Source organism: Periplaneta americana, chromosome 15, assembly GCF_040183065.1.
Source record: "Periplaneta americana isolate PAMFEO1 chromosome 15, P.americana_PAMFEO1_priV1, whole genome shotgun sequence".
NCBI lineage: Eukaryota > Metazoa > Arthropoda > Insecta > Blattodea > Blattidae > Periplaneta > Periplaneta americana.
This window is the reverse complement of record NC_091131.1, coordinates 15,518,675-15,545,340: the sequence shown is the minus strand read 5'-3', so window position 1 is coordinate 15,545,340 and position 26,666 is coordinate 15,518,675. Positions and strand designations below refer to the sequence as shown.

Genomic DNA, 26,666 nt, shown 5'->3' with positions numbered 1-26,666 from the left:
AACATCAGTCTTTACTGCTGCTAAACTTTTAAAATTAAAACCCTACAGAGTATAGTATAGAAAGCGGAAGCTTACGGATAGACGATTCCCGCAAGCGACACCGCAGGCAGGCCGCTTTCCTGGCCCCACCCGTAGGCGAATGTTGTGTACTTCTGGCTATAACTCTGATCCTCTGGTTTGTCACCAGGTCTGATACATGATAACATGTAACCAATAACATAGTAAACATGTCATGTGACTTTATGATGGAGCATGTTTTGCTAATTCAGTAAGTGATCCAGCAAAAGTAAAGAACTCTCATTTTACCTGAGAATATTTATACTGTAATGTACCAGTTACTATTTTATTTTGGAATATAAAGTTATGTAATCAAGATGTATACTATTTTATTATCACATTCCTTCGTAAATAATGCTGAAAATGTTGTCCTTCTGTCTCAAAAAAATCTTGTATCTACGGAAGATTTTCTACTGACCTGCTAGAGGTTAGTACACTTACTTTTCCATCTAGGTAGTTAAAGGTTACATTAGCCAAGAGAGGCGACGCGATTTCGTTGTAAAAGGACTGCAACTGTAGGGCTGCATCAGAGGCCTCGTAAATCTTCCTAGAGAAGGCGTAGTTTTGCAGTGACAACTTCTTCAGGAACCGGTAGTTGGCACCGTCTCCAAATGCAAGACTGAATATTGCTGCCTGAAATGCAAGAAAATCATACGTAAACAGTCCTTTACTATAATTCGACTGCTAGAGTGTCCGACAAAAGTCTACACGACTTCTTCTTGCCAACTGTTTTCTCACTATAACTTCATTTCCCTTCCAATTTTCTATTCTAGAATCTCTACAACCTGTGCAAGCAATAATCTTGACACATTTTCAAGTACGTATTCTCTTGTACTTTTTTCCGTTCATTGTGGTAACTTGGATCCCTAATTAAAACAGAACTTAGACGTACAGTTTGTGAAAGCTACTTGCTTCCCTACTTGTACTACTTCCTGACATGAAGCAAACTGTCTGTACATTCGTCTTGTCTTTTACTTGCTCCATATAAGTCGACCTTAAGCAGTGGACTTGAGTCTGTCTTGACGAACTGTTTCCCAGTTAGAAATCTGGAGAATTTTGAAATAATTTCATAAATCATTACTAGAGCCTAACTTTGGTAAGGTGTAAATTATCTGTAGATTATCTTTCTGTTGAAAACCTTGAAATTCTTGTTTACTTTTTTACTTTCTCATTACACGAAGTAGAGAAAGTATTGTAATACTGGAAAATTACAAGATATTTATGGACAAACACCTTTTCACATTCGTTTCCAGCATGTCATTTGTCTGGCTATATAATGATTCTTCATAAATGACTGGACGGATTTTGTTCGATTCATTACTTACGAGTTAATTTTTAACTAGCAATAATGCAAATTAAACAGAATCATAATTATTAAAAATCAATGTGTATTTATTTGAAAAAATAACTAAAGTTATGAAGATGACACTTTCTTATTACACATTTTGAACATTTCATAGAAGTTTTTTTGTACACCAACATTATAAACAGTTTTTATTGTTGCTCGAAGTCGTTCATAAAATATGGTATTTTATAAAAATGTGGCAATGAAAGCAACAATTACGTCATTAACTAGTTTGCATTTATAACAACCCTATGCCATAATATCAATATTAATAAAATTAAAACAAAGAATATATAAAAGAAAATAATCAATAACGCAATCTTACAGTACTTCCGAATATTAAAATTAAATGTAAAATTTAATCAACTGACCTATTCTGATACATACAGTATGCCAAAATAATTGTTTCTGAAACCTCTTTCGTTATCTTTAAAATCGTTTAATAAAATTCTCGTGCTCTCTTTCATAGCTTCCACGAGATTTTTCTTGCAATTAAACCCAATTCTGATTTATAAGTTTCTTTGAAAATATCTATTTGTAAATTAATTTCCATATTTAGAAATAATGTCAATGAATTCAACAAATCGAACAATGGCGTCAGAGTATATTGCAGGTTTTTGTTTCAGAGTAACTGATTGGAAATTTGATATCCTAGCCTAACCAAACACGGACTATTTTACTGATTTAATAATATGTGCTACTTTCGAATGTCTGAGTTTCGCACTTGGTATTTTAATTATTTTTAATTGTCGGTATTCCAGTTTTAAAAAACATGTATTGTTTTGTCACGTGAACAAGAAAATGCTGAATTTGTCTTTAACAATTCTGAGAAAGTAACATCGAGGAAGTTGCTAGAACTGTGGCCAATTGACCAGAAATTTACTCACGCAATGATCAACATCATAACGATACTGCTCTCCAACTTAAACTCCTGTGTGGAGTAAGTTTCAAGAATAAATCTGTAATCCATTTTGAATCTTGCGTACACTACTTTTAACACTTGAATATAATTAATTGATTAACTAGTGGACTTACTCGTGTTAATTATGTAAGTTTGTGCGGCTTACAGCTGTTTCAGTGCTTCACGCACCATCCTCAGAGCCTACTAGATCTCGGCGTCATCTCGAACTTCTCTGCCTGTTATGTGGGTGTGTTTGATTGTTGAAAGGTGTTGAAGAGTGGAGTCAAATAGTGTGTGTATACTGAAATTGATCTGTGTGTTGAGAATTTGATCGGGGTGTGTTTTAGTGTGTTTGTATATTTCGTATTGTTCTAGTGTGTTGAGTTTTTGGTTCTTGGGTTGTATGTGTAGGATTTCAATGTCCGCATTTATGTTATTGTATGTATGGTTTCTACATAGGACAGACAGGCAGATCATTCCAAACACGCTACAAAGAATACATTAAAGCAATAACCAGAGGACACAATACATCTACATACGCTGATCACATAACCAATGCTAACCATACATACAATAACATAGGCCAAATGCGGACATGGAAATCCTACACATACAACCCAAGAACCAAAAACTCAACACTAGAACAATACGAAATATATAAACACACTAAAACACACCCCGATCAAATTCTCAACACACAGATCAATTTCAGTACACACACACTATTTGACTCCACTCTTCAACACTTTTCAACAATCAAACACACCCACATAACAGGCAGAGAAGTTCGAGATGACGCCGAGATCTAGTAGGCTCTGAGGATGGTGCGTGAAGCACTGAAACAGCTGTAAGCAGCACAAACTTACATAATTAACACGAGTAAGTCCGCTAGTTAATCAATTAATTAAATTTGTAATGCTCTGTTGTAACGTTCATTTCGCTCTTAAGATATATTTAAAAAAATTAAATGATGTCTAGTTGTAATGATGACAAGAATGACATTTATTTCTCGTTTTCTATATAAAGTTGGATTCATTTGTTAAAAAAACAAAAGAACAGTGCCCATTGTCAACAACTTATAAACATGGGCTACCTAGATCATTTATCTATGCCTTGAGCATTAAACTCGCTCTGTGATGATGACCTCATGAATATAATAACATAGAAACAAGACCCAGAAGCTCACAGTGAAAATTGAACACAGCGTAGCTACTAAGTCATTATTACCTTAATTTCTGTGTTGACAGCTCGTACTTGCGCCAGAATTTTGGACGACAATAATTCACCTACAGTCGCTATTCCGTCTGTTAAGAATATTAACATTGGTTGTGGCTTATCTTCTGATCCAAAGTCTCTCTTCTCACCAGACTCGTCAACACTTCCAGTTCCGTATTTCTCTTTGGCAGCCAGCTGTAGCGCCTTCCTCAGAGCTCCACTGATGTTCGTACCTGAAATGTACAAATTATCATTACCTGACGAAAGCTCGTTGTCCAGAGTTACGTGATCGGGGTTCGTTTTTCATAATTAGTTTTTAGATAATTTGCTGACCAGAGTAAAGACCCTAGCATGTACTGGAGGATATGTTGCAGTGTTCGCTGTAGAGCCAGGCACTTTCTCCTGGAATAGTGATAATTAATAGAAAAATGATGGACTGATGTCAAGCAGATAAATAGTGTTACATCGGAAAAAACCTGGCATTTCATTTCATTCCCAAAAATTTGAAGTAGACCTCCAGCATGAAAAACCGGCACTATGATACCATTTCTGAATTTTGTTTTGTATTATACGTAATATTATGCATCTGTGATTGCTGAAAAACATGCGTAACGTACCACCAGAAGCTTCCATGGATTTGATGAACTGTTTGGCCTTAGCAATGTTGACTTCGTTCACCTCATGCGTTACACTGTACTTGCTTAGTCCAACCATCTCCTGTGGACGCACCGACCATTCCTGTGACAATAGCAAGTTACCCAAAGCATGAGCAATAGTCTGTAATATCATTTTGTTAATGGTCTGTCATTACAAAAATGAAGATTTTGCGCTTTTGATATACAGCTTTACAATTCATACGTTATAAAAGAAAGATCCAAACAAAAAACATTATCATAGTTCGTTTACAGTAGGTGGTGGTGAGGATGATATTATTACTACAGTATTATTATTATTATTATTATTATTATTATTATTATTATTATTATACAATAAAACTTCTTCTGCGTTTTTTATACATTCGTTTTTTCTGGACTTCTGGCAAAATTTCCAAGCTTTCCATATTAATTTATTTCGGATATACGTTTTTTCGTTCATTCATTTTTTACATTTATTGGTATACAATCATATCACAGTCTAGTATATACAGTCACGAAGCTCAATATATAGTAAATATGCATCCATAGATAGTTGCTAACTACTAGGATTGCTAATATCGCCTCATTACAGACAATGTGAAATAGTACCGTCACAGTCAATTGTTCCTAGCACCCTCACAACTCAAGCTTCGTATATACTAGACTGTGATCATATGTTAAACCTAGGGAGATACGAAACGCCATTTACACGTTCTAAATCAATTTAACTCGAAATTAGGTTTGTTGTGAAAATGTAAGAACGCGGAAATACAGTAAGTTCTTATATGTTCATAGTTAAGATACAGCTCACTTTCAAATTTGTGGAAATTCGGAGCTTCCAGAACATGTTAATTCAATCACATGCGAACACGTTCAGGTGAAGAAAAACTCAACAATCTAGCAACCATTGAGTTTGAACTGGCTTTCAAAGTCGACTTTAGTGAGGTCGAACAGCAATTTGTATCTGTTAAAGTGAGCCAATTCAAGATGCTGTCTGTTTAGAAATCTCAAACACTAGAATTAGATTCTGGCGAAAATAGCCTACTTCTCAAGAGCTTCTTTAAGATACTAGTGTACAAGAGTTAATAAGGCTACATTAAACCGACTTGGTTATATCTGAATATTAATTCTCTGGTTTTCAGTCAGAACATAATAACCTCAAAAATGGCCATTTCCTGCTATCTACACTTACTTGGAAGCTATAGAACAGCTTGAGCATGTGCATATAATTAAACAGTGTCCTAATCTATGTTATTTTCATCCACATTTGTATGTAAACTAGAATTCTGATTTTTAAAGGAAAGTGAAAATAAAAATGCTTGTATCTCAAAACTATTTTTTTGAGGTTATCATATTCTGACCAAACACCACAGAATTTTTCTTAACTGTATTTTTAATATTGTCACTAAAGTAATTATTTCCTATTTTTTTTACACATTGTAAAGTGATTAATAAACATATTTATAAACTGTGGGCTTTTTATTTCTCTTGCTCAAGTTATATTTCAATTCCAGTAACAAACAAGGTTGCCAGGCATTGTAATAACATTTCTTTAGCTTATTGTCTTAGTAAAAGTAAATCCGTGGCACTACAGCCCATTAAGGGCCAAGATCAACTAGCAGGCTGCTGGCCTCACGTCCACATGCCGAAGCAGAGGTGAACGATCATCCAACCAATATGGAGGTATCGTGTGGTTAGCACAATGATCCCTCCCAGCCATTATAGCTGGTTTGCAAAACCGGATTTTCGCTACCTATTGTAACTCCCCAAGTGCATCACGATGCTGGATGGGCACCAGTCCCATACAATGGCCGAAATTTCATGAGAAAATTTCTTCCCTCATGAGGACTCGAACCAGCACGCATTCCGTAACGCGAGTTCTAGGCAGGATGCCTTAGACCAAGACGCCACTGTGCGGGACCTTGTTGTCTTATTATTGTATTTAAATTATAGAATATCAACATTCGTTAAATATTGGTGAGGGGGGAGGCTCATGACAAATGTATGTTGCAGGACACACAATTCCTATTGGTGGCTCTGTACCAGTAGGGGAGAAGTGGGTACAGTGAGACAGGGAGAACAGTGAGACATTTTTTATTGGATGGTAAATTTTGATGTTGAGATGTTTGTAACAGTGGAGTTGTATGTTACATGAGTAAAGTAACAGTATTTTCATACTCCATTTGATTCTAGTTATAAAGGTGAGTGATGAAAAAATAATTCGTAATTTTTCACTCTAGAAGTAAAATTTTGGCTTGTGTTTAATGAAGATTATATTGGATATACGAATTAAGTGGAAATATCAATGTTTTGTTACCTAATACTATGGTATTTGACATTATGTTTTGCAAAGTTTCGTCTTTCTTGTTTTGATTTTGAAGTGATGGCGCCATTTTTAAACGAACTATGCGTAAAGGGAACAGTGAGACATGCCATTGAAGGGTACACTGAAACGTCTCACTGTTCCCATTTACCAATGATTTGCAAAAATAAACTGTAATTATATTACATTTACCGGTAACTAACATTAAAAATGAACATACTAGTAACCAATTTAGGAACTATAGCTTAAAATAATGGATACTGTCTGAAGTTATGGTACGTGCATTATAGGGCTATAGAGAAATAGGATTGTAAATAATGCTCAAATGCAATAAATAATAATTTGCCTTGCTTTTTATTTCTGTCTCATGATGAATCAGCTCTTACTTTCCAAATAGCTCTCGTGTATTTGCAGAAAAGCTTGCTCTAGGAATTTTATTATATTTCTTTCAGTATTGCTCACCACCACGTTTGTGCTGAACTGCACGATGCTGAAGTAGTCCTCCTCCCTGAGGCTGTCCAGGATTGAGTACATGGCCTGCTGCAGCTGCTGCAACTTGCGACCCCACATGGAGCCGCTCGTGTCCAGCACGAAGACGATGTGCTTTGGGTGTGGGGCAACATTCTCAGGGGCGAAGAAGTGCACGAAGTAGCCGTCCATCAACTGCAAGGTCAAGTCACTTCAGCACTGTCACAAATTTTCCAGTTAAACTGCCTTGACTAGGTCTGTTTCACAAATGAATGATTTGTTTCCAAAACCTATTAATTCATTTTCAGTTACTTTTACAGGAGGGAGAAAAATTGCTGGCTTTAATGTAATATATACGAGCCAATTTAAAAAAATGAGGGTTAATTCTTATCTTACAGGTATTTTATACATTTTATGTACTGAATATACTAGAATACTGAGAGAGAGAGGGAGAAGGAGGGAGGGAAGGGGAGAGGGGGGGAGGGGGAGAGAGAGATGGTGGAAGAAGAAGAGGGAGTGAGGGAACATATGTGTGTGTGAGTCTGTGAGAATGTGCGAATGTGAATGAGTGAGTGTGTATGAAAGTGTGTATGAGTGAGAGTGTGAGTGTGTCAGAGTGTGTGAGAGAGTCTGTGAGAGTGTGTGAATGTGTATGAGTGAGGGTGTGAGTGTGTGTGTGTCAGAGTGTGTGAGAGAGTCTGTGAGAGAGTCTGTGAGAGTGTGTGAATGTGTATGAGTGAGGGTGTGAGTGTGTGTCAAAGTGTATGAGAGTCTGTGAGAGTGTGTGAATGTGAATGTGTATGAGTGAGGGTGTGAGTGTCAGTGTCAGTGTCAGAGTGTGTGAGAGAGTCTGTGAATGTGTATGAGTGAGGGTGTGAGTGTGTGTCAGAGTGTGTGAGAGTCTGTGAGAGTGTGTGAATGTGAATGTGTATGAGTGAGGGTGTGAGTGTGAGTGTCAGTGTCAGAGTGTGTGAGAGAGTCTGTGAGAGTGTGTGAATGTGTATGAGTGTGTGTGTCAGAGTGTGTGAGAGAGTGTGAGAGTGTGTGAATGTGAATTTGTATGAGTGTATGTGTCAGAGTGTGTGAGAGAGTCTGTGAGAGTGTGTGAATGTGAATGTGTATGAGTGTGTGTGTCAGAGTGTGTGAGAGAGTGTGAGAGTGTGTGAATGTGAATGTGTATGAGTGTGTGTGTCAGAGTGTGTGAGAGAGTCTGTGAGAGTGTGTGAATGTGAATGTGTATGAGTGTGTGTGTCAGAGTGTGTGAGAGAGTCTGTGAGTGTGTGTGAATGTGAATGTGTATGAGTGAGGGTGTGTGTGTGTGTGTGTGTGTGTGTGTGAGAGAGAGTCTGTGAGAGTGTGTGAATGTGAATGTGTATGAGTGAGGGTGTGAGTGTGTGTGTCAGAGTGTGTGTGTCAGAGTGTGTGAGAGAGTCTGTGAGAGTGTGTGAATGTGAATGTGTATGAGTGAGGGTGTGAGTGTGTGTGTCAGAGAGTCTGTGAGAGTGTGTTAATGTGTAGTGAGAGATTATGGGAGTATGTGAGTGTGTATGCACGTGCACAAATCTATAAAGTTTCTATTTTTATTTTGTTCATATATCACTGCTAGACTCTGTGTCTCACATTCTATCCTCAGCTACTCACCATGATGTCCCCTGAAGGATTGGTAGCCCTGTCCACGTCGTACTGCACGACAAGCTGCTGGTAGCCAACCTCCAGCCGACCTTGCTGCTCGCCCTCACTCGGGTTGAAGTGCACGTGAGCCGACATAGGGGACAGATACTCCACCACGACTGCATCTCCCCCTGTGTTCAGAGTTAACGATGCAACTGCTTTATAAGTCGTCCAATTAGACTACAGTGGACTTTATGTTGTCAGCAAACAACTGGGTACATTAAGAAGATTGATTGATAAGTCGTTCAATAGACAGCATTCAACCATTTTATTAAACACCAGAGCTTAGTTGGTCCTATCAGAGTAACAGGTAGAGAGCACAGTTTCTGACTGGATAGAAGTACGATTTTTCATCTTGCCAGAACTTCGAAAACTGATTCTGGTTCAATCAACTTCCTAGGAAAACTTAACACACTGTCTTTCTCAGGGTTGAAAGAGAGTCAGTACCACAATCCACACACCTCAACTTCTTCTAATGCCAAGATTTCAGAAAGAATGGAATCATTAGCTTTCTGTCTTCCATACTATTCTTCACAATGCAGTGGACCTAGTTCAGAGAGTGCAGAACTTAGTGATGGCTGCGAGAGAAGAACTCTGGACATTTGGCTCTCTGCAGAAATAATTTAACATTCTTATTGTGTTTTGGATTGTCCAACAAACTCTCATTTGGAAAGATTCTAGAATACGGGTAAGCAGCTAAAAACCAAGCCATAAGCCCAGATCACATACATAACAGATTGCTCATCCCTATGTCAAAATCGGTAGCACTTTGAAGAGAACAACCACCAGGATCGCCACCCATCTGCTGTAAATGAACACGAGATGGCAGTACAGTCGCTAATGCAATTCAAATGGGAGTTATGACGTGACTCCTTATGTAACAACTAGATGGCAGCATAGTAAACCTGATAAAAGCTTTTACAGTCAAAGCCTATAAGGCCGAGCAATCTGGGTATATTATATGATCTAAGCCATAATGTTGCGAAAAATGAAGACGAACTGTGCAGAGAAGTTTGTGAAGTAATTATTCCGGAGAAAATACTTCCCTTTCATTCGCTGATTTTTTTTTTTTTTTTTCCGTGCAAGGAAAAGTAGAATTTTTTAGTCCAGGAAAAATACTCGTCTTTTTTATTGATTAAATGCATTACTAATTTTAAGTTTATATTCTGTAACAACATCTACTAAACTAGCCAAAGTTTTGGTCCAGGGATAATACTATTCAGAATACATTGGATAGCCATCTTTACTGATTTTCACTTGTTTCTCCTCTCCTTTGGTTTGAGGCTCGACTCAGCATGGTCACTAATGCTGAAATAGTTTGCTTGTCTATATTCTAGAGTTTAGCATCTCATGTTTCATTACTCTAACTACAGTGAGTCCTAGCAAAAGTTCTCAGTTCTTTCTGTTGGCAGACCAGCACAGATCCCCTTCTGCCAGCTATCGCCACTGCTTGCATCCGCAAACTCATAGTGCTTCGTCAGATTTAAACCTATCTACTATATTATATTAATAACTTCGGTACTCACTCTTCTCACAGTAGATGCTGGAAGTGCTGCCCATCATTCACAGAACCCATTTCATTAAACCTATTCACTGGGCGGCCAAGGAATTTACATCTAAAGTTTTCCCTTCTTTTGCCAAACGATTTCTTTATCCATATATTGGACATCCCTGTTTTATAATTAACCACTAAAGAGACAAATTTGACTCTCCATGGCTGGTGAATCCTCTAATACTTAGCTTATTTCATCACTCCTGACTGATGTTTAGTCCACACCTGTGGAGTAACAGTCAGCGCGTCTGACCGTGAAACCAGGTGGCCCGGGTTCGAATCCCGGTCGGGGCAAGTTACCTGGTTGAGGTTTTTTCCGGGGTTTTCCCTCAACCCAATACGAGCAAATGCTGAGTAACTTTCGGTGCTGGACCCCGGACTCATTTCACCGGCATTATCACCTTCATATCATTCAGACGCTAAATAACCTAGATGTTGATACAGCGTCGTAAAATAACCCAATAAAAAACTGATGTTTATGTAACCTCTTCTGAGGCTTTGCTTACGGTTTTTTAACATTGTTAATTTTTTCCAAGTATCAGGAAGTTATGCCGATGCCTCAACGTCCATTCTGGTAAATCAGATTTCTATTCAGATGTGTGTAGTTATGAAAATAAATTAATTTAATTGTTATTACACGGCGAGACTTCCTACTTACCAGATTCCAAGAGTCTAGATTCATCAGACGTTGTTACATTTAGAAATGTGATGTTCCTTATTTCACGTATGAAGACATCGACACTCATATCTTGCACGATCTGGAAACAACATAATTTAAAAAAAGTATTACTTATGACTAGATTTGTGAAGAGGTTGCTTGCATACAAACTACATTATTTTTATGTACTTTTTACTTAGAATTCCATTGCCTATCCAGTCAAAACTAATTGTCATGTCGTCGTCATTTGTTTCTATCCATTTCGTACTCACTCTTGTGAGGATTTTGAACAAACATTCATAAGTGACATTCATAAGTGACTGGACTCCCTGTTCATGTAGTTAACATGACACAGAGCTACAGGACTCTGCCGATTTCTGAACATAAATAATATTACTCCCTTGGGTCCACGGACCACCAATTGGGAACCAATGTTTTGGATGTGCAGACATCGAACGTTACAGAGCTACATGTCGACTCCATCATCATCCGTGATGGTTTCAACAGATAGGTTTTCCAGTTCCCATTTCCCTACTTTCCCTGATGTTGAAGTCAACAGTAGCTTCAAAGTATTGGATGTGTGTATAGTTATAATTAGGGCTAGGATTTTGATGAAATTGCATCTTTTTTCTAGTAAGCCAGAAACATAGCTGCTTTAGTATTTATATGTTATGTGATAAACTGAGTGTTTTAAGACATATTTGTTAGGGCATTTTTTTTTTATTTTTTGCCTGTTTCAACTCATAAGAGTACCTTTTGTGTTATTCAGACATTTTTTAGGCATTTTCATTTAATTTTGGCCACAAATCCCCATTATTAATATAAAATAAGGTCTATTTCCTTTGATATTTTGTCTACATATTTCGTCCATTAATACCCTTTATTTTTTATTTGGTTGTTTAACGACGCTGTATCAACTACCAAGTTATTTAGCGTCGAGATTGGTGATAGCGAGATGATATTTGGCGAGATGAGGCCGAGGATTCGCCATAGATTACCTGACATTTGCCTTATGGTTGGGAAAAACCTCGGAAAAAATCCAACCAGATAATCAGCCCAATCAGGAATCGAACTCGCGCCCGAGCGCAACTCCGGATCGGCAGGCAAGCGCCTTAACCGACCGAGCTATGTCGGTGGCTAATACCCATTATTTTGTATAATATTTTAATCGTTTTTCTACACAAATATTGTCATTTTAACGTACATGTAATGGATCAGTCCAACCATCCCTTCAATATAGACTCCTCTATACCTGCTAGTTCCGTATAAGAGTGCCCTTGTGGTGGACTACATGGAAACTACATCAGGTAAAATAATTAATTAAAGTGTACCACTTAGAAAAAATTATGTAAAATTAAATAAACTTAAATGTTGGTACCAGAATTTAATTTAATTACTAGTCTAAATATTAAGTAGCACAAAACTTCTTTTCCTACTAAGCTAATTTTAGAATGTATGATCAATTTTTAAGGCATTTTTAAGGGCATTTTTGAAAGATTTTTAGTAATAAATGCATTGTTTTTAGGACATTTTTTCATGATTTATAGGTCATCAAAATCCTAGCCCTAGTTATAAAACAGTGCAAATACCCAGAAACTCGCTCCAAGTACGTACAGTCTTAGATAAAAGTTTTGTCGCAGAAAGGAGACAGTGCGCATGATCAGACATACAACGAAACAAAACTAATTTTATTACCTCAATCAGTCCTACTCTTGTGAACCAGGTTGCTCGTCTATGATCATGCCCACTGCCTCTTTTCTGGGGCTTATGAAATATCTGTGCGACAAAACGTTTTTCTAAGACTGCGCTTATTTCAATCTCTGTTTCTTCAACAGACGACAGTGAACAGAATTTTGCTACATACAACATAAAAGGACACACACAAACAAAAGTAAATTTAATGTACATACAGAGTGGCCTTATCGAACTTCCCTTACTTTGATTGCCTATGAAAGGAAGACCAAAAGTGCAGGGAAATTTTTATTGTTTTCATTGGGAAGTTAAACTCAAATATTCTCGTCACTGATGTAGATGGCACTGGTCATTGTTGTCTGTTGATGCGAACATTACACAACATAAGAATTATCCATATTAGGTACAAACTGTTCAAGAAATCAATTTGAATTTGAGATCCTAGAGTGCATTAACGAAAATCAAGATATTTTTTAGTCATATTTCGTTTTCTGAATAAGCAACTTTCCATTTGTCTGCGAAAGTTAACCAGCACAATGTCCGAATATGGAGCTATCAAAATTCCTGTATAGTCATTGAGCATATTTGAGACAGCCCTAAACTAAATGTGTAGTGTGGTCTAATGCACAATAATTGGATCTTTCTTTTCCATTCAGTGTATTGTAACAGCACCACAGTAACTAGACATGCGACAAGAATAAATATTTTCACGGACTGCACACAAACAGCCCATCATATTCTTTCAACAAAATGGAACACCGTCTCACTGGAGCATCATTGTGCGTAAAACATTTTTCCGAACCGTTGGATTGGACGCGGCAGTATAATATATGGCCTCCTCGTTCTCCGGATATCACTCCGTTTGATTTTTTTGTTTGGGGCTACGTCAAGGACATTATGTATTCCACCAAGGTGACTTACGTGATCATATTGTGAAAGCAGTAGCAACTATCACACCAGACATGTTACACAGAACCTACACTGAAACAAAGTATCATTTGGATATCGTTTCTGCTACAGTGCAGGGCTCTAGCATGCACCGTGCTGAGCCTGAAGGACTGGGTTCATTACCTGGCCTGGCGTGAGTGTGACGGTGTGATGGTAGGCTGACAGACGACGCCGCAGAAGTTCTTCGTACGTCAAGTTGAAGGTCACTTTGCTCCTTGCAGCTACGTTCACGGATACCACGAACACATTGGAATCTCTTGTGCTGCAACCAGCAATACATTCATCGTTATTTATCCACGTCAAGGACGAGACCTATAGACCTATTTCAAACAGTGATTAATACATTTGGAATAGATATGAATTCAGAAGGTGACTCAGAAATTCCATGCCCGGATTCCAGGTAAGCCTACACGTAAAAAATCTCTGTTTTGCTTTAAACTGCTTATGATTTAACCAATAATTTCCCTTCAGTAATACGTATATCTTAAGTAGTAAATACACTATGTCGCTGATCGGCCTAACTAAACAATCTCTCTCTCCTATACCTAAGAATGCCTCCTTGAAAAATACATGCAGGGCTGGATTTAAGGGGGAACACACACTTTTAATTACTAAAAAGTTGGTGAAATTCAATATTTTTTTCTCAACAATGAATAAAACTGTAACCTTGAAATTTCATATGCTGAAAATACGCCATTTCTGCAATTGTATACTATTTTCAGATTTAGTACAACTATTACCTTTACGGATAATTAGCAACTCAAAATGGCAGCTGCATTTTGTACATTGAAATGCCGTTTCCCTGATAATTTCCACAAATATCAGTATTTCTGAATGATTATTTTTATATTTATTCCTGAATATCATATGCATAATATGACCTAGAATATGTTGTTGTTGTTTTCTAATGCCAGGCGTTTGACAATAAAGTCATTTGGCCTCTTGCACTCCAATATTTCTCAAAGATATTATCAATGACCTAGAATATTTTAAATATCTTCTGTATAAATGTTTTTATTTTAATTTATATTTTGAAGTTTTTTTTTTATTTTATTAGGTCAAAAATATATAACAAAAAAATAAAATAATTGTAGGTAGGTTTGTTTACAAGTATAAAATACAATTCCACGAAAATTTTTACTGCAATATCTTGAAAATTGTTTGAGTTGCCAGGAAAACCGTTTTTTAATAAACTTAAGTTATGGGTGTCATTTTGTAGGCTACTTCTGATAATCCATAATGGTAATAATTTCACTAAATCTGAAAATACCATACAACTGCAAAAGTAGTACATAAAATTTCAAGGTTACATATTTATTCATTGCTGAGAAAAAAAATATTGAATTTCACCTATTTTTCAGTACTGGCACTTAAAAGTACTTAAAACTGTATGTCCTCTCTTAGCATTTTTCTCGCTAAGTGCTTCTACCCCTCCGAATCTCAATTAAGCCCTATTCTTCTTATGTAGAATACGCCCTTCGAGTGTTGTTGAGGGGGTCGTACAGTCTTTCGGATGTTTAAAAAAGTACAGTATTTGAAAAGTTTACTGCACGGAAAATGTTGTTGTTTTCTAATGCCAGGCGTTTGACAATAAAGTCATTTGACCTCTTGCACTCCAATATTTTTCAAAGATATTATCATGGTCAGCCACTGAAACACAGATTTGCACGGAAAATGTAAAAGCTGCTTTAATTATTTACTTACAGTTGGGTAGAGAACCAAAAATCTCGGAGAATCCTGTATAGACAAAGACGTTGTAGTAATGGATATAATCTTCGTGAGACATTAGGAAGGACTCGATACTTTCACCACGTATTGCTCATATCATCGCCCATTACTTCCATCCAAGAATTAATTTCACCTATATTGTACTTGTAAAATTGTAACTCAGAACAACGAAACAAAATAAATGTGCAGTAGAAACCTGCATTTCGAATCTCACGTATGCAAAATCCCGGATAATTCTAACATGCAAAAAGAAGATTATTTAGAACTGAAAATCTATTTAACGCTACAGTATTTAGAAACTTAAAATATAAGCTATAATACACAGTACAACTTACTTTATCACTACTAACTGAATTAATCCTCGCTGCGGGCATGAGGGCATCGAAGTTGCTTATAAAATTAGCTGTGCCATGAGACCTCTCTCCGTAATATCTCGGCATCGATAACAGTTACAGACCTGTGCGACCACTCTTTTGATTTGTAATCGCGAGTTCTGCAATAATGAAGTGGCAAAAGACACGTACGATGCATTTGAGTGAACAGTAGTGAAAAATTTGTTGTGAGCTAGTACTAAAGTCGAAATATCACTTCATATAAGGAGAAAAAATATCATATGCCTTTCATTCATTACTTCTCTTACTATAGACCCATATTCTCCATTTGCAAACCGAAACAAACCAACACAACTGTAGTTTCATTTCCGAAACTGGTGACATATTTTACTTGCTAGTGTATTCCTAATACAGCTCAAATATATTTTTTTAATATGCTTGTTGAAGTGATAATAATAATAATAATAATAATAATAATAATAATAATAATAATAATAATAATAATAATAATAATCCGTGGCGCTACAGCTCGTAAAGGGCCTAGACCGACCAGCCGGCTGCTGACCTCACATCCACATGCCGAAACAGAGGTGGACGATCATCCAACCAGATTGGAGGTATCGTGTGATTAGCACGATGATCCCCCCAGCCGTTATAGCTGGCAATCGCAACCAGATTTCGCTACCTATCGTAGCTCCCCAAGTACATCACGATGCTGGGTGGGCACCGGTCCCATACACTGGCCGAAATGTCATAAGAAAATTTCTTTCTCCATGAGGACTCGAACCAGTGCGCTGAGGTGATCATATCAATATTATTATTGTGAATACAGACCTGGTTCCCACATGTGCTGCTGTGTTTCCAGCTTCCAGAGCATCCTGGTACTCTTTCTCTGCCTGCTCCTTTTTCTTGATGTATGCCTCGTACTTCTTCCCATCCATTTCTCTAGAAATAATAATGAAGCATATGTTAATAATATAGTACGACATGTAGCATTAAGATAGGCTTCAGAGCACACCGTCATTAGGGACCTATACAGGGAGTTTCATAATTATAGGCACAAACTGCAGGGGTGACTATAGGAAATAATACAAAACAAAAAGTATATTTTTTCAGTAATAAACTTTTTTTGTATATAATAGTGAAAACTTTGTAACTAATTCAACAGTTCGTATCATAAATACGCATGAAAAATGACTTTCATACACCATCGGCAAGTCTATCGTGCTATCAAAAAGAAGTGCGTAATATGGCAATACAAATTTTGAATAACCTTCCTATGGATATATTACATATTATGTAAATCCCGAAATCAACCGTTTCTGAGATATATTATCTTGTATTTGTAATCTGATTTCTTACTCGGCAGATTTAATGGTCGTGCGTACCTCAATTTTTTTTTTCAACATAAGCTATGCGACCTTTTAGATGATGTGCCTCTTTTGGAAAGGCAGCTGCTATGGGACATGCATGACGGAATAGCAACAACTCACTTTCATTTGTGCGTTGGAGAGTTCTTACGCAGGCTTCCACAACAGGTGTATCTTTAATGACTTAACATCATGGCCACCCAGGTCCCCAGACTTGAATCCTCTGGGATTTTTGTTTTGGGATATTTGAAATATTATTCCAGCACTGTTGATAATGTTAACAAACTCCGGGAATGCATTGTGAATGGCTGTCAAATCATTAGAGACATGACAGGGATATTCGAACGTGTACGATTTTCAATGAAGAAGCGTGCTGATGTCTGCTCTATCATGAACGATAGACATATTGAGCACAAGCTATAAGACTCGCTTCCTCCATTGCATATCGGATGTTGTGTACTGACAAGTCATAATAAAACTCCATAGATTTCAGAGAAACAGTTGGTTTCCGGACATAAGTGTATTAGTACTTTTGTCTTCTTTATTTGGTTTATTTTACTACGCTTTATCAACTGCTATGATTATCTAACGTCTGAGTGAGAAGGTGATAATGGCAGCGAAATAAACCCAGGGTCCAGTGCCGAAAGTTACCAAGCATTTGCTCTTAATGGGTTGAGGGAAAACCTCGGAAGAAACTTTAACCAGGTAACTTGTCCCAACCGGAATTTGAATCCGGGTCAGCTCGTTTCACGATTAAACATACTAACCATTACTCCAAAGCAGTGGACTTTGTTTTGTTTTATTGTCCTCTACTCACCCTGCAGTTTGTACCTACAATTATAAAACATCCTGTATAATGAAAACAAATCAAATCTACATAACATTTATCCTACATTATCTCGATATCAACAACGAAATGAATAATAATAATAATAATAATAATAATAATAATAATAATAATAATAATAATAATAATACTTTAAGTGAGATGGGAACATCGGGTGAACAGTCGACATTTTCTCCAGAAAAACAAATGGAACACACCATGGTCTAAGAAAATAAACATAGTTGGCCATGTACTGTATAAGCATGCCGTGTAGCTGTGACATTGCAGTATTCTGGCTGCATGTAACTTGTATGTAGCGACGAAAGCGTTAATTTTATTTCTACAACAATTAATATAAAACCAGAACGATTTCCTATATATTTTGTATTCTTACAGTCAACATGGAATGTATTATTCTGGTATTTATTCTTGTTTTTTAGGTTATTGACGTGAATATTTGTTATTATTTTTGCACGCTGCAGCCTAGTGTACGAATACTCATTTAATAACATTGGCCGCTGCATAAAAGATTCAAACAAGCGATGTTGCAGCCAATTATTTTCACACGTAACGAACAAACAACGAACGAATGACAATGAGAACCTTTGCTCTTTGAAACAACGTACGAATCACTAGCGAATGATGAGAGAACATTCGCATTCGCTGATTATCGGCAATAATGGCAGACGTGCAGCAATTGTTATTATAGGTAGTGTAACAAAACGAAAGTTATAAAGTAAGAAAATCGGGGTATGACTACGTCAGGGACATAGCCGTGGGTTTTACGTCAATACATCTGCTAGCACATCTGAGTAGCGATATATACAGACCGGAAATTTTCGCTGAAGCCCAAAATAGCCGCCTTCGCCGTGGGCCACCACCCGCCCCTCGCATATGCGTGGTGCCAACTCAAGGCTATGCTCACATCGTAGTCGTATACCTGATCGAACGAGACCACATTTATTTCAATCGTGTTATTATTAGTCACGATGTTATAGTGTAGGAGCACTGTAAACGTTACAGTGGCGTGCAAATTAATCCGAACAACTTAATTACTTATGCAAAAACAATCAAACGGGATAAAAAAAAAAGGATCTAAGATATACCTCAGTAATCTATGTGGCCTCCCTTGTTCCTAATAACAGCTCTGAGACGATTTGGCATGGATTCCACTAATTTCCCACAAATATTCTTCATTTCTTCATCGCGAAACCATACACCAATGAGGGCAGAAATCATCTTCTCCTTTGTAGAACAACCCATTTTTTGCATTCTTCTTTTGCAAATTGACCACAAGTTCTCAATGGGGTTGATGTCGGGTGAGTTGCCTGGCCAGGGGAGTACCTGAATATTCTTCTTGTTGAAGAATTCTGTAGTTTTTCGAGACGTATGGCATGGTGCCAGGTCTTGTTGGAACACACCTCTGCCATCCGGAAATGATTTTTGCAGCTGGGGTACGATTCTGGTTTCCAATAAGTGAATATATTTGTCAGAATTCATCATTCCCTTGATAGGTATTAATGCTCCAGGCCCTTCATGTGTAAAACAACCCCAAAACATTACTTTAGGGGGGTATTTGGGTGCTTGTTGGAGATGAGCTGCTGTTACTTTTTCGGATCCTTTCCGTACGTACGAAACACGGTGGCCGTGGACCTCGAAATGAGACTCATCGGAAAAAAGTACATTCTTCCAGTCATTCACTGTCCAGTGTTGATGTAATTTTGCCCACATTAAGCGTTTTTTGCACATAACAGGGGTTCGCAGTTGCTTCTTAATAGGCTTATGAGCCCTTCGTCCAGCTTCCAAAAGCCTACGCCGCACTGTTATGACGTGAATATTCGCCCCAGTGGTAGCCATTAACTCGCGGGTTAAGTCGACAGCAGTTAGTCTAGGATTTAATTTACTTTTCCTGACAATTAAACGATCATCTGCAGGTGAAGTCTTCCTTTTCCGGCCACAGTTTCCTTTTTTTCTGGGGTGTGATGGATCCAGTCTCCCTGTATCGTTTTATGATCGAATTAACAGTAGCCAAACCGATGTGACATTCTGCAGCAATTTGCCTCTGTGTCATAGAAGAATTCTGTGCTAATGTTATAATTTTAGACCGTTTTCGTGGAGTTGTATCCATTTGTGAAGACGACAGAATGTACACAGGATTGCAGTACCGGTATTAAGTGTTCAACACAACTGAAATGCTTATAAGTACAAAACGACAGGCAAAATGCCACATATTATAAAAAAAAATAATGACAGACCTTCAACAATGGAATTACACGTACTACAGATGTCAATTAAAGCTGTATGAGCAGCTGTGAGGCCAACAATGACAGAAAATGTAAAAATATGTCGTGTTCGGATTAATTTGCACGCTGCTGTACATCTGCCAGTAATTTTTTTTTCAAGCCTTAAAAATTGAGGTGCGCATTAGATTAGATGGCGCATTATATTCGAGTAAACACAGTAATAACTGTTAGCACTAGTGCTACAGACTCACAGGAAGAAGCCGGTGATGAAGGCCGTGTCGGGCAGGGTGACGCTGAACGTGGCCTGGTTGGAGCTGTTGGCAGGGTTGCCCATCTTGCTGTACACCACCGTCCTCGCGTACCGGTACTTGATGTCCGACCGCACTGACAGCGCATGCACCACCATGGCGCACTTCTCGCTGCACTCTGGATTGCTGACCTGCAATTATACATACAGCACATGTCCATGAATTTTCATACTCACTTTCTGTTTCATGATTACATATTCCTATATATTACATAATAGTAATAATACGATGAAAGAGTAATGGAACGGAGAAAAATTCTCTCCGGCGCCGGGATTTGAACCCGGGTTTTCAGCTCTACGTGCTGACGCTTTATCCACTAAGCCACACCGGATCACTTCGTGATTTAAGACGGCGCTTATTCCGTCGGATCCCGGCCAACTAGTCACTCATTACGAGTGCACCTCAGCACATGTGTGGACTTCGGTCCTAGGTTCATAGATATCTATGACGTAGTGCAGAGGGCGGCCACCAGAGGGAAACCAAGAGTTGGAACTTAAAACTGAGACGATTCTTCCGACGCCGGGGTGGAATCCGGTGTGGCTTAGTGGATAAAGCGTCAGCACGTAGAGCCGGGTTCAAATCCTGGCGCCGGAGAGAATTTTTCTCCGTTCCATTACTCTTTCATCGTATGATGACGCAGAATATCTGCATGGAAATATCATATGTATTTCGGTACATTATAATAATATATAAAATAGTAATAAGCAAATGAACAGTTATATTACCGGTTATTCTGTATGGTTGTGAAACTTGGACTCTCACTCTGAGAGAGGAACATAGGTTAAGGGTATTTGAGAATAAGGTGCTTAGGAAAATATTTGGGGCTAAGCGAGATGAAGTTACAGGAGAATGGAGAAAGTTACATAACGCAGAACTGCACGCATTGTATTCTTCACCTGACATAATTAGGAACATTAAATCCAGACGTTTGAGATGGGCAGAGCATGTAGCACGTATGGGAAAATCCAGAAATGCATATAGAGAGTTAGTTGGGAGACCGGAGGGAAAAAGACCTTTGGGGAGGCCGAGACGTAGATGGGAGGATAATATTAAAATGGATTTGAGGGAGGTGGGATATGATGCTAGGGATTGGATTAATCTTGCACAGGATAGGGACCGATGGCGAGCTTATGTGAGGGCGGCAATGAACCTTCGGGTTCCTTAAAAGCCATTTGTAAGTAAGTAAGTAATAAGTAAATGGTTTATCAATAAAGTCAGTACTCCCTCATAAGGGCCGATTTGACGTGTTCCCCTTACAATTAATTACAGTCACACAGTATGCCAATTCAGCCCTTTGAGACAAGATAATGCTAACATCAATTAATCTTCAGCATGAACTTGACTGTCATTATTCATTAATAAATTTAATAGTAGTAGTAGTAGTAGTAGTAGTAGTAGTAGTAGTAGTAGTAGTAGTAGTAGTAGTAATAGTAGTAGTAGTAGTAATAATAATAGTAATAATAATAATAATAATAATAATAATAATAATAATACATCAGCTGCTTGTCTATGCGGACGACGTGAATATGTTAGGAGAAAATCCACAAACGATTAGGGAGAACACGGGAATTTTACTTGACGCAAGTAAAGAGATAGGTTTGGAAGTAAATCCCGGAAAGACAAAGTAGGGGCATATGGGGCAGGATGGGAAAGGGGGCAGGACGGGATATAGCCTCTATCTTCCCAACAAGTAGTGCAATCTACCGAATTTTTTTTAAAACTTCGTCAACTCATTTAAATATATCATCACACAACACTTACTGCCATTCCTTGCATCTGTTGTATGTTATTCGGTTGCTGCATCATATTGTATCATTCATTTGCAACTCTAACATGTTCTCTTGTCACACGTAAGTAGAAATGAGATTTATTTAGATAATCTGTTTTAATGCCATATTATAGAGTGCTTACCTGGCTTTTAATTCGGAAACTTTCTTAAATTTCGTGCGTTATTTTACCTGCCAATACCTCATAACTTAGAAATTGTGACTGCGGGGCAAAACGGGGTGGGGCATAACAGGGCAGTACGTCCTGCCCCACGTCATATTTAATTAAATTTCACCTCCTGTAATGGGTTGTTCGTTCTGTTGTTTGTCAGAAGAAGGTTGGTTTAGATGCGTATCATGTCTGAAATGGGCTCACAATTGTTGCACAGGAGTAGACAGTGAAGACGAGGATGCCACGCACATTTGCGTATTTTGCGAATGACTTTTTCTCAAGTAAACTTGTAGAATGTCGTAGTATTCACACTTTCAGTATATAATTTTTGTCACTTTTGCCATTTAATTATTACAAAAAATAGATACCCCATTTTGCCCCATACGTGGGGCAGAACGGTGCAAAACACACATTTCGAAGAACTAATTTATTTTAAGGTTATAATGACCGGATTTCACTCGAAGTGCATATTTTTTTTACTTGGTTACAGTGTAATAAAAGCACATATATCATAAAACCCATACATTTACATTATTTTATACCAAATAAAAGCATTCAAACATTAACTACCCCGTCCTGCCCTATGTTCCCCTATATGATTATGTCTCGTAACCAGAATATTGTATGAAACTGAAATATAAAAATTGGATATTATTTCAATGTACCGAAGTACATATGATATTTCCATGCAGATATTCTGCGTCATCATAAAAACCCGGGTTCAAATCCCGGCGACGGAGAGAATTTTTCTCCGTTCCATTACTCTTTCATCGTATGATGACGCAGAATATCTGCATGGAAATATCATATGTACTTTGGTACATTGAAATAATATATGATATGCGTAAATCACGAAGTGATTTAAGACGGCGCTTATTCCGTCGGATCCCGGCCAACTAGTTACTCATAACGAGTGCACCTCAGCACATGTGTGGACTTCGGTCCTATGTTCATAGACATCTATGACGTAGTGCAGAGGGCGGCCACTAGAGGGAACCCAAGAGTTGGAACTCAATCAGAGACAATTCTGTCCGACGTCGGGGTTGTATCCGGTGTGGTTTAGTGGATAAAGCATCAGCACGTAGCTGAAAACCCGGGTTCAAATCCCGGCGCCGGAGAGAATTTTTCTCCGTTCCATTACTCTTTCATCGTATAAAAATTGGAGATTCATCCTTCGAAGAGGTGCAAAAATTCAAATATCTTGGAGCAACAGTAACAAATATAAATGACACTCGGGAGGAAATTAAACGCAGAATAAATATGGAAAATGTCTGTTATTATTATTCATCTAGTCTGCTAACAACAAGTCTGAAAGTTAGAATTTATAAAACAGTTATAATACCGGTTGTTCTGTATGGCTGTGAGACTTGGACTCTCACTTTGAGAGAGGAACAGAGATTAAGGGTGTTTGAGAATAAGGTTCTTAGGAAAATATTTGGGGCTAAGAGGGATGAAGTTACAGGAGAATGGAGAAAGTTACACAACACAGAACTGCACGCATTGTATTCTTCACCTGACATAATTAGGAACATTAAATCCAGACGTTTGAGATGGGCAGGGCATGTAGCACGTATGGGCGAATCCAGAAATGCATATAGAGTGTTAGTTGGGAGGTCGGAGGGAAAAAGACCTTTAGGGAGGCCGAGACGTAGATGGGAAGATAATATTAAAATGGATTTGAGGGAGGTGGGATATGATGGATTAGGTAGGGACCAATGGCGGGCTTATGTGAGGGCGGCAATGAACGTGCGGGTTCCTTAAAAGCCATTTGTAATAATAATAATAATAATAATAATAATAATAATAATAATAATAACTGATATAATGTGTTTCTAAATTTTACTTATCAGTTCACACAATTCCTAAGCATAAAGTTGTTTACTCTTGTTGCCAAAACACTTATAGAAGCATGCTGAAGCTGAAATACAATTGAAGACCTCCCCAGAAAAAGGATGTAACATCAAATTAACGAAATATGTGACTTAGGTGGAAAAAGTAACAATGGTTCCCGAACTTCGACTTGGTGAATCTCTTTCACAAAGATCTGAGTTTGGCGAACCCCTTATTTATATAAATAATATTTAACGAATTTAAATTAACTTAAAGTTGCTGTAGTTATGGTACACCTTAGGATTCCCTCCAAAAATGACGCAACAATGTTTAAGATATTGAAACTATATAAGTTTAAATAATTATACAATTATTTTACATTTAAGACATTAAAACCGAAATTAAATAGGCAAGTTAATAAATGTCTATTATTATTATTATTATTATTATTATTATTATTATTATTATTAATTCTTTTAGAGAACCCAGAGGTTCATTGTCGCTTTCACATAAGCCCTATCCTGAGCAAGATTAATCCAGTCTCTACCATCATATTCCACCTTCCTCAAATCCTTTTTAATATTATCCTCCCATCTACATCTCGGCCTCCCCAAAGGTCTTTTTCCCTCCGGCCTTCCAACTGACACTCTATATTATGCAATTTGGGGTTATTAAGTTTACAAAATTGGACTGTTGACTAATATTTTGACCTCGACTGGATGATCTTGTGAAGCATAACCATATATATCAAAAGGTTGTCTATTATGAAAAAAAATTAATTTTTGAAACAACTTTTTATTTCATCTTAAAATTTGCATATACGATGCATGACTTCTTAGCCATCGATATGCTGTACTGTTTTTCATACTTCAACACTAATTGCTTCTGTTGAAATTCATTGAAGCATGACAAACGGTTTAGAGTTCGTGACCGTCAAGCCTTAATGTGTACAGTAGTGGCAAAAAAAAAAACCGGACCGACCCTTGTAACTGATTTCAGAGTCATAGATTAAAATTTTACTAGTTACAAAACACATCCATCTTGTATAATTAGTTGTAACAATGAAATTTATTGCATTTGTTCGATTCTTACCGTCTTTTGTTTCCTTCAGTGCCTCAAACTTACAGACGAAAGAACTTTGAGAGTTTTATTTTCATCAGGCATCAATATTACATTCGGCAAAGATAACTGCATATGTTTACATTAAATAGCAGTACATACCTCTGGCTTCACCATCCATATTGAAATTACCACAGTTTAACACAATACACAGCACAGGATTCTTTTGTATCAACTACAAGGATCGGTCCGGTTTTTTTTTGCCACTACTGTACATAGGCAGGCCTACAGGTAGGCGAAAGAAAATCTTACACTACATTGCAACGAAAAATGTAAATAATTTCTTATATAATCATGAGTCCCGCGCCGTAGCGTCGTGATCTAAAGCACGATGTCTGGACTCGCGATACAACATTTCACCAATGTATGGAACGGTGCCCATCGAGCATCGTGATGATTTTGGGGAGCTACGATAGGTAGCGAAATCCGGTTTCGAACACCATGTATAACAAGGATCATCAAGCTACCTCCGTATACTTTTTAATTGGTTATTTTACGACGCTTTTATCAACTGCCATGATAATGATGAAGGATGGGTGGAACGGAGAAAAATTCTCTCCGGCACCGGGATTTGAACCCGGGTTTTCAGCTCTACGTGCTGACGCTCTATCCACTAAGCCACACCTGATTCCCATTCCGATACCGGATTGAATCCTCTCAGTTTAAGTTCCACCTCTTAGGTTCACTCTAGTGGCAAACCCTCATGCACTGCGTCACAGATATGTGACCGTAGCACAATGTCCAATATATTGTGACAGCGATGTGAGATTCGAACTCACGACCAGCGTTCCGCAAGAGAGCAGATCGCGCGGAGCACGGAGGGACAGCGCGCGGCGGAGAGAAGTGGGGAAAGGGCCTACACGCGAGGGGAGGCTGCGCGCGCAGCTGCTACTTAGGCAGTGAATGGGGAACGGATCCTCCCGACTCTTCCAGAAGTCCGTCGAAGTGGAGATATCCAGATAATTCTCTGCACACCTGTAGAAATTTCTCGCAACTATGATTTCGCTATAAAAGAAGAAACGCCAGTGAACGCGAGGAGTTTTTCAGTTTATTCAGCCATTCAGTGAGTAAGCCAGAGCAAGCAAGCAAGCCAGTCTTGTGTACCGGAGTTCGACTCGAGTGTGCGTCCGCGACTATGTCAGCATCCGAAGGCCTGAGTTCGAGTGCGGTGGACCGCAGTTGGAGGGACCTGAGTTCGAGTGCAGTGGACCGCAGTTGGAGGGACCTGAGTTCGAGTACAGTGAACTGTCTCTGAAGGTCTGTGGTTCGAGATACTGTGAACTCGAGTGACTGAGCTAGAAGAACTGAGAACTGACAGTTCTGATTTGTAAATAGTGCTTTGTGAATATTAGTTAAGATTAACAGTTCATTGTTGTTCGTAATAGTCCAAGTAAATTGTCATTGCCGTCAGTTGAGTACTATAACGAATACTGTGTTGAGTGAAAATCCAATTGTTGACGAAAGCGTTTAAGGTGAATTGTAGAAAGGAATTATTGTTGGAAGAATA

At 38.0% G+C, this 26,666-nt stretch overlaps 1 protein-coding gene across 1 annotated transcript in view; it reads right to left on the bottom strand.

The window, feature by feature from the left end:
- LOC138714674 (inter-alpha-trypsin inhibitor heavy chain H3-like) overlaps positions 1-26,666 on the bottom strand; it is a 57,062-nt gene that overhangs the window by 15,312 nt on the left and 15,084 nt on the right. The window contains exons 3-11 of the mRNA XM_069846736.1: positions 20,216-20,403; positions 16,360-16,470; positions 13,589-13,727; positions 10,826-10,925; positions 8,586-8,746; positions 6,939-7,139; positions 4,136-4,256; positions 3,531-3,751; positions 499-690 (exon numbers count right to left, since the gene is read on the bottom strand). Of these exons, the coding sequence (XP_069702837.1) occupies positions 499-690; positions 3,531-3,751; positions 4,136-4,256; positions 6,939-7,139; positions 8,586-8,746; positions 10,826-10,925; positions 13,589-13,727; positions 16,360-16,470; positions 20,216-20,403 (1,434 nt within the window). The remainder of the gene's footprint in view (positions 1-498; positions 691-3,530; positions 3,752-4,135; positions 4,257-6,938; positions 7,140-8,585; positions 8,747-10,825; positions 10,926-13,588; positions 13,728-16,359; positions 16,471-20,215; positions 20,404-26,666) is intronic.